Here is an 18016-nt window from a genome sequence, read left to right as displayed (position 1 = left end):
TCTCAGAACTGAGCGTCTGCGCATATGTTAGATAATAAATTTTCGCTTTCGCTGATCTAACTATACATGACATTATTGTAAAAGCGACATTCTTTTCATCCTATCGCTACTGCTCCGACGCTCCGACCAATAACAATAATAGTATAGTAGAATAAAAAATTTGTCTTAGTTTATTCCGTTGATGCTCGCTAGACCGGTACTGTTTTATATTAAAATAGTAGAAATAAAACTTTTCAGTAACTAATATTTTACTTTAAATTATTTTATAGAATTTCGTACTTGTAAAAACTTGTAAAAGATTGTACTATATTATCTAACAGTTTAGTTCAACAATGAATCAGGAAAAAAGGTGAGCTATTTTTACTGTTTCATGTAAGTTTGTAGTTATTGTTTCATTTTTTCTCGCAATTTATTGCTCTTGTTAGTGTTAATTTCTACGTGGTATTGATTATTGAGTAAATCATGGGATATTTATTATTTAAAAAAAAAATGCACATTTAAAAATTATAAAATCTATCTGTGCATATATTTTTTTAAATTCAATCTATTCATTAATAATTTATTTATGTTATTACAAATTTTATTTATGTCTTCTCAATTTACGTTGATTTATTATTTTAACACAATACAAATATTTTCAATTTTTAATGTTGCATTAATTATTAAAAATATTTTCAATTTTAAAGTTTGTATGTAAATGAATGGGATTAAATGATGTGTGAGTAATATGTATGTGTAGACACTAATGAGTGGTATGAAGAATGAAGTATTTAGTTTATTAATATTTTAATTAATATTAATATTAATATTTCAATTTATATTAATATTAATACTTCAATTTATATTAATATTAATATTTCAATTTATATTAATATTAATATTTCAAGTAAAAGACCTTTTTAATTTGCCCGTATTTTTTGTTCCTTATAATTAAAGTTTCATTATTAGCATTGTGATTATTTCTTCTTATGCTTGTAACTTTTATCTTTTGAATTAAAAATGTTGTACAGTAACATTTATTTATATACATAATCTTATCTGCTACAGGAAAACAACACTCATCATGTAAAACCAGCTTATTATTTTGGATGTGTAATGCAGTTCGACGAATAAAAATAATGCAATGCTGGTCAAAGCGAGTCATTGTTAATTTTTATTTGTTTAATTGTATTCAAAGGCAAGTATTTGAATCCAGGATTAAATGATTTTCATCATTCAAAATAAGGTAAAAGCTCTAGTATCGTCTCATGTACCGGTACCTGCTCATTCAATGTATTTGTATATCTATATTCACAAATATAGATATACAAATGCATGGAGTGATCAGGTACTGGTATATGAGCTGATACTGGGGCTTTTACCTTATATGTCATAAACGTCGATATATTCACAGTGGTAAAATAGTTTAATCCTGGTATTTAAAAAACCGACTCTTGGAATCAACAATTTTGTCCGTATTGAATAAATATGATAAAGGTCAGATTATTCACTTACGTACAAGTAAAACAAGCAACTAAATTTGTGGCTGAAATATTCCGAGTGACGTAGCTGTTCATTAAATTCAACAGTACATACGGTCAGAATTAATTTTTATTATACTGCTAAACGTATGTGTAAGAATAAATATATAATGTTTCTTACGCAAAAATCATATCTATTTATGTTTATTGTTAATATTTTCTTATAGCCGCTGGTAAGTGTAGTATATTCAAACATGAGTCGGAGATCTTACGCTATTTTTTTGTTTTACCTAATTTTATAGTTTCTTGCAATTAAATGCTAAATAACAAATATAAAACTGCAGAATTTATAATTCTCATTTCTTTATTTGTAATAGCATAAATATTTCTAGGGAAATGAAAGTGACGATGCGTTGTCCAACCCAGCAACACCAAAAGAAAAATAATTGTCTCCGCTTCTCCAAGATCTACTACTGCCGCTAAAACTATAATTTTATCGCGTTCTCCAAAAGCTAGTACTGCGCCAACGTCTACGGTTACTCCCACAGAAAAATTGAAACCCGTTGTGATCAATTCACAACCAATTCTACTAAATACTCAAGTAGCAACACAAATATTGGATTCATTAAAATTAATACAATATAATTTGGGAGTTTTTAATAACAGTCTAAAAGTAAGTTAACAATTTTCTATATTCTTCTGTAATGCTTAATATCCTTTTTATTTACAGAAAAATAAACGAAGAGCAAGCTAGTATATCTAAAAAAAATTAACGTAAATAATCAATAATTTATTTACTTTTAACTCCGAAAACAGAACTAAATTTTATGATATTCTAATGATTTAAATTTTTATAGTTTGATAGAACAGAAAGTTGAAAGAAATGAAAGGCTTACAGCCTTTGTAACCACTGTGAAACCGTCTTTCTTACCATTTCGGACGTTTGAAGAAGTTGACGCTTACGACACATTCGATGACGAAAAACGCAATGAATTGGTAAGCATAATAAACGCAAATCCAATAAGACCTTAAATAACTTCATTTATTTTTTTTTTTTCAGAAATCCTGGATTAATAATTTTAAAAATGAAGTATCCATTAAAGAAACCGTCCGAAATATTTTAAAAGAAAATAGATTGTTTGCTGAGGATCTCATCGTCCATTATGTTTATAAAAAGGAGTCCAACGTCGGATCTAAAAAAGCAATTATCAAAAACGAATTAATCATGATTTATATGGCAAGTTTAAAATTAATTTTCTAACTACTTCAATCAACTATAATTAAAAAATAAAAATTTTCTCTTTATAAAAATTTTCAGAATTAAAAAAATAAAATGTTAATTTCAGATTACATGGTATCAACATTCCCAGGGCAAGTGACACATCAAATTTGGTCCGCAATTTTGCAAGCGGCTCTGAAAGCGGCAGATGCTCGTGTGAGCCATCGAAAAAAAGTTGAAGCAACCCAAGACAAAACAAAAACTAAAAAAAGAAAAGCCGATGAAGAAAATTACTATACAAATGCATGGAGTCAATCTGATGATCAAAAAAATTTCAAATTATAAAAAATAATTATTTTGATAATTTATTTATATTTATTTTTTTATATTTATAAATGTTATGTTTATATAGATATAAATCATATTAATATAATGTTATTAGACATACAACTTAATAATTAAAAATTATAATACCATAATTAATTTTTTTATTTCAATTGCTCACCTAATATTATTTTTTTGCTAAAAAAATTTTTAATAATTTGTAGCTCTATCTGGCGGTGAAAATTAGTATTATAATTTTTCAAAGATTTCTATAATATCGATCGTTCATTAGTAGGTAACGTGACATAATTCTCAATACTCAGTTATGTCCACTAAACTACCGCAAATTTACTGTAAGTTGAAGTCAAAACTTGTACATTAAGTCTTACAGTAAACTTACTGTCAAACTACGACCGTAGATGGACGTCAATTTGTAAGTCTAAATTTCCGTCAATTTTCCTTCAACATCTTACCAAATGGTCGTTGTTCTAACCAAGAACCAAGACCAAAAGGTGCAGTTATAAAATATAATTGAATTACATATAAATAATCAATATCCGCATTGCCTAATAATACTTTGAACATTACCAAGTGTTTTAATTATTTTTTTAGCGACAATTAATAACTTTTATCCGAATTCAATAAATATGTATGACAGCTGACAAATGTATATATTTATCATTGACAATTGTTCGTTGATATCTTAAATTTTTGGTAAATTCAAGTATTGACATTGATTATTGAATTTTGTGATGAAATAATTATCGTAAAATTGTTTAAAAAATTTTAAACATTGACATACCAAGGGCAATGGATAAATTAAAAAGAACAGGGGTGGTGAGTATTATTATTTATTGTTATTATTCGTTAATTTATAATTTAATTAAATTTTTTTATTTCTCCGAATTAAAACCAGGTATTTATCCGATCAAGGATTTAAGTTAGTAAGCAATGCTGGAGCAGTAAATGATTTATCATTTTTGATAAAACGTGCTGTTGATGTAAGTTATAATAATAATAATAGTCAATAATAATAATAATAATAATAATAATAATAATAATAATAATAATAATAATAATAATAATAATAATAATAATAATAATAATAATAATAATAATAATAATAATAATAATAATAATAATAATAATAATAATAATAATAATAATAATAATAATAATAATAATAATAATAATAATAATAATAATAATAATAATAATAATAATAATAATAATAATAATAATAATAATAATAATAATAATAATAATAATAATAATAATAATAATAATAATAATAATAATAATAATAATAATAATAATAATAATAATAATAATAATATAATAATAATAATAATAATAATAATAATAATAATAATAATAATAATAATAATAATAATAATAATAATAATAATAATAATAATAATAATAATAATAATAATAATAATAATAATAATAATAATAATAATAATAATAATAATAATAATAATAATAATAATAATAATAATAATAATAATAATAATAATAATAATAATAATAATAATAATAATAATAATAATAATAATAATAATAATAATAATAAATAATAATAATAATAATAATAATAATAATAATAATAATAATAATAATAATAATAATAATAATAATAATAATAATAATAATAATAATAATAATAATAATAATAATAATAATAATAATAATAATAATAATAATAATAATAATAATAATATAATAATAATAATAATAATAATAATAATAATAATAATAATAATAATAATAATAATAATAATAATAATAATAATAATAATAATAATAATAATAATAATAATAATAATAATAATAATAATAATAATAATAATAATAATCTTTCAGGAGATTCTCTGAGCCCTCTGTTGTTTTGCATCTCACTGCTGCCAATATCTGTTGCCCTCCGACAAACTCGTGGGTACTCTGCGGGGCTACCGAGTGATCGAGTATACTCGATCACTCACCAACTGTTTCATGGATGATCTAAAGATATACAGTGCCAACAAAGATCATCTACAAACGGCCATCAACATCGTAGCAGAGTACACACGAGATGTCAGAATGTCTTTAGGTTGGACAAGTGTGCGGTCGTACACCTGGCGAAGGGTAAGTGCTCTGATACGGGTGGAGATGTCGAATGTAGTGGATGGGAGCGTCTTAAGAGAATTAGACGCCGGAGAGTTGTACAGATATCTAGGGGATTGAAGAGCGGCAAATGCATGCCGTCTCTAAAGTCCGAACAACTCTTCGCAGTGAGTATGTTAGAGACTCCGGAAGATCTGGTCATCAGAACTTTCCGGCAAGAACAAAGTCTCAGCTACTAACATGCTCGCTGTCCCGGTCCCTACTTACTCTTTAGGGATCCTGAAATGGCCTCGAAATGAGTTGAAAGATCTCGACATCAAATCCCGCAAAGTCATCAATATGAATCAGAGCATGCACCCTAACTCATCAGTCGCAGGATATACCTCTCCCGAACATCGGAGGGAGAGGGATTGCAGAGCTTGGAGCGGCTTCACGATCGTTTGGTTCTGGGTTTAACATACGAGGTTGCCAATTTCACAGCAGACGAGGACGACTTCCTGATGCGAATTTTAGTTCATAGTCACGAAAATGCGCGGAAGGGGGTCGTTCTTGTATGAAAGGCAGCAATCTACGCGGCAAATACCTAGGTCTCGGAGAAATAAACGCTCTCATTGAACTCCCGAAAAAGGAGTTCAAGAGCGTCGTCAGGATAGCCGAGGAAAAAAACTCCTCGGTAGAACACATGGACAAGTCCATGCACAGCGTGTATTTCAAACACGTCCGTGACCATGGCTTGTCCACCCAGCTGACATTCTCCTTCTTGAAGTCAGCTGGCCTGATGTCCAGACCGAAGGGTTTATATTTGCCTGCCAAGATGGTGTGTTATCAACACTCTCGAATACCGTAGCAAAGGTGCTCCAGGCGCAGCTTTCCGGACACGTCCTGTCGGACGTGTAAACAACATCCGGAGACGCTGATGCACCTTTTTGTCGGCATGTCCTGTGCTGGCAAGAGGTGCCTACACTACAGCGTCACAATGCTGCCCCTGCGAGTACTCTATTATCATCTCAGATATAGCTGCGGTATCGATGAGATCACCAGTGTTGCCTTATCTGCCAGGAGATATTCCGCAGGTTGTTGAGAATGACAGTTCCAAAATTTTATTGGAACATACCATTCGCAACAACCCGGCGGATGATCACAACAAACCTGATATTGTGCTCTTTGACAAGGCTACTCGTGACATTTATGTCATTGAGTTTTTCGGCCCCAGCCGAATACAATATCTCGGCCAAAGAAGAGCACAAACACCAGATATATCAGGATCTCCTGTTTGAAATTGGCAAACTGTACCCAGGTTACCGTGTCAAGCTCGTCGTTTTTGGTTGTCGGCGTCCTCGGAGGGATGAAACAGTCTTTTGTGTCTTCACTTGCGAAGATACCTGCTTGCAGTTCAGCAGCCGTGTCTCTAGCAGTGCGGATGCAAAAGGGCTGTCATTTTGGGATCCCTGCGTCTGCTTAGGCAAATGATTTGGCCTGCTGCTCACTAACCGCCTTGTTGTGTGGAGTGGTGCAGCAGTAATGTGATGGCGCTCAGGCTGGGCCCTCGGAGAGTCGGACTCCGGGAAAACCCCCTGAGCAATTAATAACAAATAATAATAATAATAATAATAATAATAATAATAATAATAATAATAATAATAATAATAATAATAATAATAATAATAATAATAATAATAATAATAATAATAATAATAATAATAATAATAATAATAATAATAATAATAGTAACGGATGTAGTAACGGATGGAGCTCAGGCTGGGCCCTCGGAGAATCGGACTCCGGGGATAACCCCCTGAGCATTTAATAATAAAATAATAATAATAATAATAATAATAATAATAATAATAATAATAATAATAACAACAACAATAACTGATAATTTGTTTGTTTATATAATTAGGAATTTATTTAAAATAATTTTCAGTTGGATCTCCGTGAGATAGGAAGTGGTGACAGGTGATTTAACAAAAGGTAATTTGGTTGTACAAATATTAAAATTACGAAAAGTATTGCTATACCAAAAATAAAGAAAGCAAATTCAATGCCACGTATGCTAAAGTTGTACTTAACAGATGGTAAAAATAATTATCAGGCTATAGAGTATGATCATATTAGAGATATAAATATAAATACACTCACCGAGAACTAAAATACTAATAAGCTGTAAATCAGGTGGAATATTAATGGTACACGGGATATTATATTAAAATCAAGTGATGTTAAGAGTGTATTGGGTGGTAGAGTTCAGAATCTTATGGAAAAATGGGAATTGAATAGAAAATTGACATCATATATCACGTGTAAGGTCTGTTGAAGAGGGTGGACCACCTCCTTGGATACCATTTGGTCAACAGATAATAAAGTCACTGACAAAGATAAAAAATTCAGAGTCTTTTGGCAGGAGACACCAAAGATGGTGGTGGTATCAATAAAGATAACAGTGAATTTGAAGCCCAGAGACAAGATGCCATTGCCGAAGCCTCCAAACAAGGAAGTAAAAAATATTTGGAGGTGGTAATGAAACAATTACTTGATTATTCTGTTCAGAAAATTGTTGATCAAGGGTTTACAATAGATCAAGCTGAGTATGCTTTAAAAAATAAATCGTAATAATGTTGATCGTGCATTAAAATCGCTTAGTAAAAATGATCCAAACAACAAGCAGACTCGAGAGCCACGTGAATCCAGAGAAACCAGAGAACCAAGAGAACCAAGAGAACCAAGAGAGTAAACGTTCTGATAAAAAAGAATAATGAAGAAGCTAAACCTAGCAGCGGAAAAATATCATTGTTTGATTTTCTTGAAGACAAATTACCAGCTCAGATCTCTACTGAACAAACAGATAGTTATAATAATGTTAATAGTAGTAATAATAATAATTATGTATTATAATAATTCTAGATTTGAAAGTGAACTGACATAGTCGTAATAATAATAATAATAATAATAATAATAATAATAATAATAATAATAATAATAATAATAATAAAAGTCAAGACATGCCACACTAATTCACAATTTAGTAATAGAGGTGGTAAAAGTCAAAAAGGTGAGACGTACTAGTTATCAAACATCATTACGAAATACTGATAACAATAAGACATACAAAAAAATAATGATAATATTTATAACAATACATTGACCTATGGAATGTCAAATATGTCAGTTAATTCATCATCATCTTTATTATTATTATCATCAACATCAACATCATCTCCTAATCAAAATAAACCACCAAGATTTCTAAAAATAAGGCTCAAGCAAAATATCAAGATTTTAATTATCAACAAACTACTGATAGTAATATTAAAAAATTATTTGATCGTAATAATCCGTCGTCAATACCAAATAAATATGACTACTCTAATTATACTGGGAATTGATAATGAATCACCATTTCAAAGAAATCATCAAAAAATCAAATTGATAATCGTTATGCTCAGTATGATACTGATCCCAATAAACAGAGTTATAATAATACTCTATTTAATAAACAACATAATACTAAAACTTTGGAGAATCAAATCCCCAAAAACATTTACCTTAAATACATACGAAAACAATTACAATAAAAATGAATTAAACAAATATCCACAAAATGGTGTTGATTAATTTAAATGATTCAATTTTTCATTCAAATCAATCTGATTATAAAAATAATTACGGCAATGATTACCAGTAAATTTAATAATAATAGTAGTAATATTAATTATTCAAATAGTACATGGAGCACTGGAAGAAAGGCGATCAATGTATGGCCAAATATTGGGAAGACAATAAATATTACAACGCTGAAGTAACAGCAGTTTCATCCGTACCTGCGTTGTACAGTTTGAGGAATTTAAAAATTACGAGGAAGTATTACAAGTTGATTGTATACCTATTACTGAAGACATTTCACAGAGCTTTGTACCACCAGAAATTGATAGCCGACGAAGTGGTCGTTCTCCCCGTTATGATCACCATAATCAACATAAAAATTCTGGAATAGAATTCAAACGTGGTGGAGGTGGTGCTTCTATCGGTGCTGGAGGATCTAATCGTGGACATAATCAAAAAAACGTACACAGCAACGAACTGCTCAGCCAATTTACCAACCTCCAGCTCAGCGTAGATAATTATTGGTTTCAGAATATTAATATTAAAATTTTAACTTTATTATAATATATATGGGAGATTCAATGTCCTGCCATATTTATAATACTCGTGTGTAGATCTTTTTTTTATTTCTATAATTCACGGTGCAACAGAATTGATTATTATTTTTTTTTAACAATGGCTGTATCTAGATCTGAATTAAAGTTGATCGATTGAATCCATTAAGAGACATCTTCTCATAGACTACTGTAAAAAGTCTTTATATTATATATACTTAAATTGTGAATAAATTTAAATATATGTACATAAATAATTTCCAGTGAGATTTTGTCGATCTATTTAGTTATAAAATTTATTCTTAACTTTATTAGTAGTAAATATACGATACATATACTTTTTATTTAAGTGTAATTAAATTGAAAAAATTTTATGTCATTGAGCATTATTACTGAAACTAATTAATATTAATTAAAAATGTAATAAATTATTGAAAAAATTTTTAATTATTTTCAATTATAGAAATAATAATAATAATAATAATAATAATAATAATATAATAAATTTTGTCCAATAATAAAGAGATAAAAATAAATAATAAATTCAGATAAACTAGATATATATATATATATATATATATATATATATTTGAAATTCTTTATTTTTTTCAATAGACTGGTAATATCAGAAATCTTTATAAAAAATTTCATCATACGACGACACTTGCTGTTTTTATATACAGCACATGCAGCTGTCTTTTACTGAACTACTTTCACATCAATAAATAAATAATTGTACAGTGTTATTATAATAAAATAAAAATATTTATAACAAATTAAGTTCAAATATTAAAAAACAATGAATTTATAATTTTAATAATGAAAATATTCAAGACAAGGTATATTTTAAAAACATATATATGTATATATTTTTTGAAAGATTATTTTACTTTATTTTTATCATTATTAATTAGTTATTCACATATTATTAAATTATAATGAACATATGAAATAGGTTAACCAACCTAATATAAAATGACGTTTCTAAGTTTCTGACATGTCACAATACGTTTAAAAAATCATGTAGATTATATATATTAATCATTAGTAATAAAAGCTTTTGATGCTTTTATTTTAGATAAATAATTATTAACAGTTGAAAATATTGTAATTATTGATATTAGTTATTTAAAAAATAATTTTTGAATTTAATATTTCAAGTAATTGGTAAGTTTATTAAGTATTTTCTTAACTAAAATAGTTTTAACCTTAAAATGAAAATTGATAAAAAAATAAACAAACAATGACAACTTACCAAAGTTTAATTATTTTCAGATAATCAAAAAGGTAATTAAAATGTTGTACCGTACGTGTAACTTACGGAATATTATTGGTTGTAAATTAAATCATTACAACTTGGATCAATTGTATTATTTAAAAAGTGTTATTAGGAAAACACCACTCCAGTATTTTTTGTTAAGCAATCTCAGATCTAGGAGTGACAATTATTATAAATTACTATTTAATAATATTTATAATAATTTAAATGTCTGTGATAAGAAAAATCTCGATAAAATTTTAAAAGTTAAGCAGACAAGTACCGTCATTACAAGATTCTCATCCAATACCAATAAATCATCATCATCAGATGATGATGAAATAGATAAATTAAAACAAGAATTGAAAACAACAATACAAAATAAAATTGTTGAATTTAAGAGTAAAGAAGTAGGAATTTTTTAAAAGAGCGTGTTTTAGAATCCGTTCCCTCACCAAATGACAATGATAATATTAATAAAATCATAGAAAGTGATGCCGCAAAAAAAGCAATCCATCCAGATGTTATTAAAGGTTTCAAATTAATTTTTTTTTTTTAATATTTTTTAAATTAATTTTTCTAAATTGTTATTTTATTTTAGCGAAAACACTACGGGTTGATCTTTCAGCAGAATCACTAGAAAGAAATTTTATAACGCCGGTACGAGCAATGGTCGATTTTTTATTAAAACCATCAGATCTGGAATCATTACCAAAGACAAAACGAAGATCACCCTATGAAGATAAGCCACCTATAACTGTTTATTGGAGAAAAGACGTTGAAGCTAAGTAAGAGGGTTTGTTTCATATCATCTACCATTTAAATAGTTTACATACATATTTTTATTAATAATTTTATTATTTTATTTTTTTATTACCATCAACAGAGCTTTTTGAAGTGTGGGGGCTCGCGTGAAGCTTTGATTAAAGAACGGATTAAAAAAGAAGTTGTACACAAAACTTATCAACAAAGTAATTAATTTATCATTTAATTTTTTTACGAAATATTATCAACAACTAAAAATTGTTTTTCAGATATTTTTTACAATTAAAAGACGTATGAAGGACATACGAAAAGAAGTGAGTAATGAAAAAAAATTAAACAAAGAGAAGGGCTGTTAGGTAGTTCAGGTAAAGTTGTATTGACAGCTGTTATTATGTAAGTATTTTATTAATTAATAATTCAATTAATTTTATTGTTCAATTATTGTTAATTGTTTATATTTTATAAATTTTTTCTAATAAAGAAATGGAAGTAATTTTTTATTCAAATTGGTGGCATGGATTTATACTGGCTCGCACAGTATGTTTTCAGAGTGTATACATTCCGCAGCTGATACATTTAATCAGTTAATTTTTAGCATATGGAATACACAAATCGTCCAAGTAATTTAATTTATTATTAATATTATTATTATTATTATTATTATTATTATTATTATTATTATGTATTATTATTAATTTTATTTATTTTATCATCTAAAAAAAAGAATCCAGATGCAGATCATCCGTATGGTTATACAAATATGAAACACGTATCATCATTAATATCAGGCGTTGGAATATTTTGTGTTGGTACTGGGCTATCAATTTATCATGGAATTCATGGTATATTATTTCCAAATCCTGTGGAATCATTTTACTTGGCGTATTTAGTACTAGCAGGTTCCCTTTTTGTCCGAAGGAGCAACTCTGTTAGTTGCTATTAATTCAATAAAAAAAAGGAGCTGAAGATAAAAATAAACCCTTTAAAGACTATGTACTGATGGGTCATGATCCATCGGTAAACGTTGTACTTATGGAAGACTTTGCAGCCGTTATAGGTATTGGATTAGCTGGATGCAGTATGGGACTTACATCCTATCTTGGTAATCCTATTTACGATGCCATTGGATCGTTACTTGTTGGTGGTTTACTTGGTGGGATGTTGCTACATTTATTATTTATACAAATGTTGCTGCTTTGGTCGGTCGTAGTATTCCTCAAGAAAATCTTGATAAAATAAATTCGGAGATTGAATCTGATGTTATGGTAAGTTTATTATTTTTCTACCATTTTATAATCATCAATTATTTAATTTTTTTTTCCCCCTACAGGTACGTGCTATTTTATGACGTCAAGGGTATCGATATGAAACAATCTTGTCCGATATAAAGCTGAAATTGATTTTGATGGTCGTGAACTTACCGAGCTATCTTGATAAACATGATTTGACCGCAATGTTAGAAGTAAGTTTATTATTATTGTTATCGGTATTCAATTAAATATATGTTTTTAAATTTTTATAATTTAATTAGGAAATAAAAAAAATGTCAAGTATCGATGAACTCGAACCATTTTTATTAAAACACGGTGAGTATTGTTGATATGTTAGGCGGTGAAATTGATAGAATTGAATTGAAACTCAAGGTAATTTTTTTATAAAAAAATAATTGATTATTAAAAAAATTTTTTATTAAAATATTTATTTGTTACAGAAAAATCACCCAGAAATACGGCACTGTGATTTGGAAATTCTATAAAAGTAGTTCTATAATATATTTTCAACAGTGATTAATGTAAATAAATATTTAATTTAAAAAGGATAAAATAATAGTATTGCTTCTTGTGTGATGATTGAATTCGAAAGAGATTCATTAAAATTTTATAATTTTGTCTGCTTCATACAACTTAATGGTATAGAAAAAAATTCTCATAGCTATAATAATAACATTCTATATTTAATTAATTTTATTTATAAATATACATAAGGTTGATTATGATTACAAATAAATATTATATAAAAATTACAAACTAATCAAAATTTAATTTATTCATACGCACTCCAAATTTATCAACCCAAGCTAAGTAGTATTGAATTTTTTTTAAATAAAGTTGTAAATGTTTTTTTGTTAATTTACAACATTTAGAATAATTAATTTGAAATTTTTTAGGCAGAGTTGATCTATTTGATTTTAATACATCATTTAATTTTTCAATTAAAACATATAGATCTGATAAAACAGCTTTCAAATAATATATTTTATCGTCAATCGGTCCTTGAATAATTTTATTTACAGAAGTAATAACTAATAAAGTTTGACCATTTTCAGGAAGTATGTCAAGTTTGACAGATTTTTAATTACCGCCTGTGCAGCCGGTTTGTCATCATTGAATACTTTATCACCACCTATAATATCGTTTAATTGTAAAAAAATTTCTGTCGATTCTCTGAAAGATTCTTGATGTTCACCGTTGTAATGAAGAACCATAACAACATAAGCGACAACAATATTAACGAGATTGTGAGACAATAATGGAGATGCTTTATCTATTCCATTAATTGGATAAATTTCTATCAAATCTGGACACTCTTTTTTAATATAATCGAGTGGTGAATCATTAACCACCTCTGTAACAAGTTTCCTATCAACTCCTCGTAACCACCAAGGCACCCACTTAGGTAATAATTTATCGGTTTCTTTGTTATAAATCATAGCTTTTTAAATTCTTGACGTTCAGTGTCAGTCAATGCAGCCCAAATATCATCTGGGTTATTAATATCAATGTTTTTAATTCGTTCAGCTAGAACTGGTATCTCATCATTATCATCAGAATCAAGCACATCAAACGATTCATCTAAATTTACAGAATTATTATCCTCATCCTCTTGATCATCGTTGTCAGCAGTGTCTTTATCAGTGAATTTGTTATTCACATCATTATAATGATTCTTTATGACGTTTTAAAATGTTTATCATTTTTACCTCTATCATCCAGGTTATTTATTTTTAATTTAAGTTCAGCTTTTTAACACATTCTTCATAAAATTCTTCCGAACACTCGGCATGGGATTTTTAATTTGTAACATTCTGATGAGCATACAATGCTTTTCTTTACACCTTGGATAAGTATTTACCTTGTGCAGAGTTACATAGTTGACATAAATTGCCATCGGGTTCTGATCCAAAGTCCATTTTTAATTTAATACTCCAATTTAGTATCTCAAAAATTAAAAAATATTTTTTTTTTTTTTAAATTAATTTTTAGAGTGAAAAATTAATTTAAATGGTTCTGTACTAAGCATTTATTATTTATATAGATATTTTTTTGTCACAAAAACTTTTTGCTTACACGTGAAAGTAACACAATTATACAATAGATACGGGTACATATTTGAGAAATAAATTCAATACTGAATAAGCTTGAGGTTAACTTCTTAACTTAATATATACAAAACCCGATATACAAACAGCGATTTAATGTAATATATATAGAGATATATATATATATATATACAGAGAGAGAGAGATAGATATAGTATATATATATATATATATATATACATATAAAATAAAAAAAAATTTTTTATTTATTCGCCACTTTGAGCTGTTAAAGGCGCTAAAATTCTAAATTATTGTAATGTACATAATTTTAATTATAACATTTTTATTATGTACATAAATAATATCAAAAATAATAATTAAATGTGTAAATCCTCTGAAACTGGAAAGATTGATAAATTAGAGCCATTAAAAACAATGAGAATATTTTGTTAGTATAGGAAAATCAAGATCGAAGAATATCTGTGGACGGAAAAGCCCCAATTTTAATAATTTTAGAAATTTTAGGAATTTATTGTGGTCTTTATTTAATAAGGAGTGTCAAAGTCGGTGATGATGTTTTTTACTTCCCAGAACCCATCATCTCTGTACGTATACTACGATATTATAATATTAATTAAATGAAAATATTTATTTGTTTTATTTAATTAAATCATTAATGTACGTTAATAAAGTTTCTTTTTCAAATTGTTTATTTTATCATTAATACCATTAATGATTTTAATTTTGAAAACCTTTACATTTTACAATAGTAGAATACAATAGATCAATGGCAAGTACATTACAATAATGTATATTTAAAAATAAATTAAAAAATTACAGGCTATTAAATTCGTTCTATTTTTTTTTTTTTTAGTAATATCATTATATGTATATATATATATATATATATACTTCAAGTGAAAAAGGTTTTAACAATAAGAAAGAAACCAATATGTTATATATTTTTCCACTTGTAATTATTAATTATTAATATGACAATTGATAATAATCCCTATATTCATTCAAAATCATTTCAGCATATGTAACATTTAAAATTTTTTAATTATATATCAATAAGAAGTTTTTATTCAAATATCGTCGTTATAGATATTACAAAGATCAATGCGTTTAATGTACAGAGTATTGTGAATGTGCCCATATCATATCACAGAGAGGCGTAACAAAAATATCAAACAATTTAAATGTTATACAATATATCTTTTTTTTTTTTTTTTTTTTTATTTATTAAAATTTATTATGAATCATGCATTCATACGGCAGCTATGTTTTTCAACTCATTTTTAAATATCTTTTTTTTTTTCATTTAAAATAACATAAATTTATTAATAGTTGTGCCGAATTAAAATAGTGATTTGCTGGATAAATAATAACAAAACTTATTCTAATTATTGTAAGTGTGGCATTTTTATTCAATTCCACTTGTTTTTCTGTGAGTAATTAAATAGTAATTATTGGGAAAAAAAAAAAAAAATAGAATAAAAAAAGAGTTAGTTAGCTCTATTATTGTCATCATTCTTATCTCGTTTTAAAAATCTTTGTCGTATTATATTCATTACATTCTCCATCTGTTTAAACATACTCCACTGTGCTATATATTTATCAATCATTAAATAATTGAAGCCTTAAAAGCTTTCAATCAAGATCAACAGATCTCTCTATATGTATATCATATATATTCAGCTCATTCAATCAATAAATGTTTAGTTTTATTTCAGTATTATTAATATTATTGATGATTATTATTATGTATACATTTATATATTTTATAGTTCAATAACCATCATTTGGTAAAGATAACGATTATTATAATTAATTAATTAATTAATGAAGCAACTGATTAGATTTTTTCAAGTACAATTTTGACAGTAATTTTTCTTTACAATGATCAATTTATCAATAAATCAATCCTTTAAATCCAATTAGCTGAATAATAATAATTATTATAATAATATTTTAGAAAAAAATTTTATGAAAATAACGCTGCGATCAATTAAATTCATCTCAATGAAGATAATTAGATAAATTATTTGGGCTTACATTTGCAACAGTGCCTTACAACGTCATTTTCATTATATAAATATTTTTACATTATTTTTTAATCAAGTTACTATGTCATTTTTCTGCTCAGTATTTCAATATTTCAATGAATTATATTATAAATATATGATAGATAAATGTTTTATCATTATTAATTACTATATTTTTATATATGAAATTTTGATAATATTTATATTATTTATTAATTTTTTTCATTGGGGTAACAAAGTTTATAAATGATTATAATAATATAGTTTTTAGTAATAGACAATATGCAGGTATAGTTAATTATAATTAAATTAATGAAAATAATTCAAGTAACAATAGTATGTAAAAAATTTTATATTATAATTTATAAGTTATTGATTCAATATATATATATATATATATATATATATATATATATATATATATATATTAAGCCGTTGGATAATGAAAGTAATTCATTTTTTTAATGATTTATTTAATGAGTAATTAATAGTTGGTAGTTGATTTATGGGCAGAATTGAAATTTTTAAGTCAAGTACTGTTGAAGAAATCAACAATTACAAATTAAACAGCATTATAACTTATATATTTCTTATTAAATTATTTAACAATGTGAAAAATAATTATTAGCTAAAAAAATTTTTAGCATTTTACATATTATTAACAATGATAACAATGTAAATGGTACTGAAGTTGCGTATTATGAGATTAAAAATAATAATTTTTTTTCATTATTATTTTAAAATTATTAACGGCTACGCACAGTTATACTACAGCAACAACAACAACAACAACACCAACAACAACAACAGCAACAACAATTGTTATTTAAATTATGGAATAAATAATGGAAGTAGTAATAGTTGATGATGGCGTTAATTAGAAAAATTTATTGTATTGTTTTTAGTTTTTTTTTTTTTTTTTAATCTTTTTTCATATTTAATAATGCGTTGCTAATAAACTCTGTACAAACGTTAAAATTCCTTTTGAAAACAACAACATTCGTGACACAATGGTCTTTTTTTTTTAAATAATAAACATTTTAATGGTAAATTTAACTTTTTTTTGTTTTTTTCTTCTTCACAATTATTATATTTGTTTGCAATCAATTATTTGGCATCTCATAAATACCTTTTATTAGATTTTTTTACGTTTATTAATATTTATCGTCTTGTCAATTTTTTAAAATTTATATTTCAATAAATTAACTACCAATGGAATTTAATAATTTACAATTAACATTATTAATTTTTTAATAATATCAATTAATAGGCTTAAAATAAGCATAAAATTTGGACTTTTGGTTTTCATCAATGGATATTATTGATAATTATGAAAAATTTTTAATTAAGTATTTTCAGT

General features: G+C 26.1%; 2 protein-coding genes, 1 long non-coding RNA gene and 1 pseudogene across 7 annotated transcripts; 3 read left to right on the top strand and 1 right to left on the bottom strand.

Annotated features, from left to right (window-relative positions):
• The first annotated feature begins 92 nt into the window (after positions 1-92).
• LOC141538544 (uncharacterized) lies at positions 93-3158 on the top strand. Of its 5 annotated transcripts, none has more exons than XR_012481073.1 (8): positions 93-196; positions 270-349; positions 1048-1576; positions 1853-2133; positions 2191-2234; positions 2318-2456; positions 2521-2697; positions 2807-3158. It is a non-coding gene; the product is annotated as an uncharacterized LOC141538544 (long non-coding RNA). The 5 variants fall into 5 exon arrangements; XR_012478629.1 differs by lacking the exon at positions 93-196 and having other exon boundaries at positions 213-349; positions 1048-1225; positions 1394-1576; XR_012481071.1 differs by lacking the exon at positions 93-196 and having other exon boundaries at positions 213-349.
• A 170-nt stretch (positions 3159-3328) lies between these two features.
• On the top strand, positions 3329-9230 carry LOC141538024 (uncharacterized; annotated as a pseudogene).
• Positions 9231-10562: 1332 nt separating this feature from the next.
• On the top strand, positions 10563-13308 carry LOC141538478 (proton-coupled zinc antiporter SLC30A9, mitochondrial-like). The gene is given in 17 exon segments (XM_074260003.1): positions 10563-10940; positions 10943-11057; positions 11126-11312; positions 11413-11498; positions 11563-11619; positions 11622-11682; positions 11771-11909; positions 12014-12196; positions 12198-12239; positions 12241-12447; positions 12450-12559; positions 12626-12655; positions 12657-12710; positions 12712-12751; positions 12821-12879; positions 12881-12932; positions 13001-13308. Coding segments are annotated over 17 exon segments (1845 nt in total). The 3' UTR covers positions 13046-13308.
• A 136-nt stretch (positions 13309-13444) lies between these two features.
• On the bottom strand, positions 13445-14457 carry LOC141537948 (uncharacterized). The gene is given in 3 exon segments (XM_074259198.1): positions 13445-14005; positions 14008-14235; positions 14422-14457. Coding segments are annotated over 3 exon segments (678 nt in total). The 3' UTR covers positions 13445-13591.
• Positions 14458-18016: the final 3559 nt, after the last annotated feature.

This window comes from Cotesia typhae, unplaced genomic scaffold (genome assembly GCF_013202065.1).
Source record: "Cotesia typhae breed Kobodo isofemale line unplaced genomic scaffold, CoteBio_Ctyphae contig_10, whole genome shotgun sequence".
NCBI classification, from domain to species: domain Eukaryota; kingdom Metazoa; phylum Arthropoda; class Insecta; order Hymenoptera; family Braconidae; genus Cotesia; species Cotesia typhae.
Note: the sequence above shows the minus strand (reverse complement) of the source record. Positions and strands in the feature narration are given on the sequence as shown.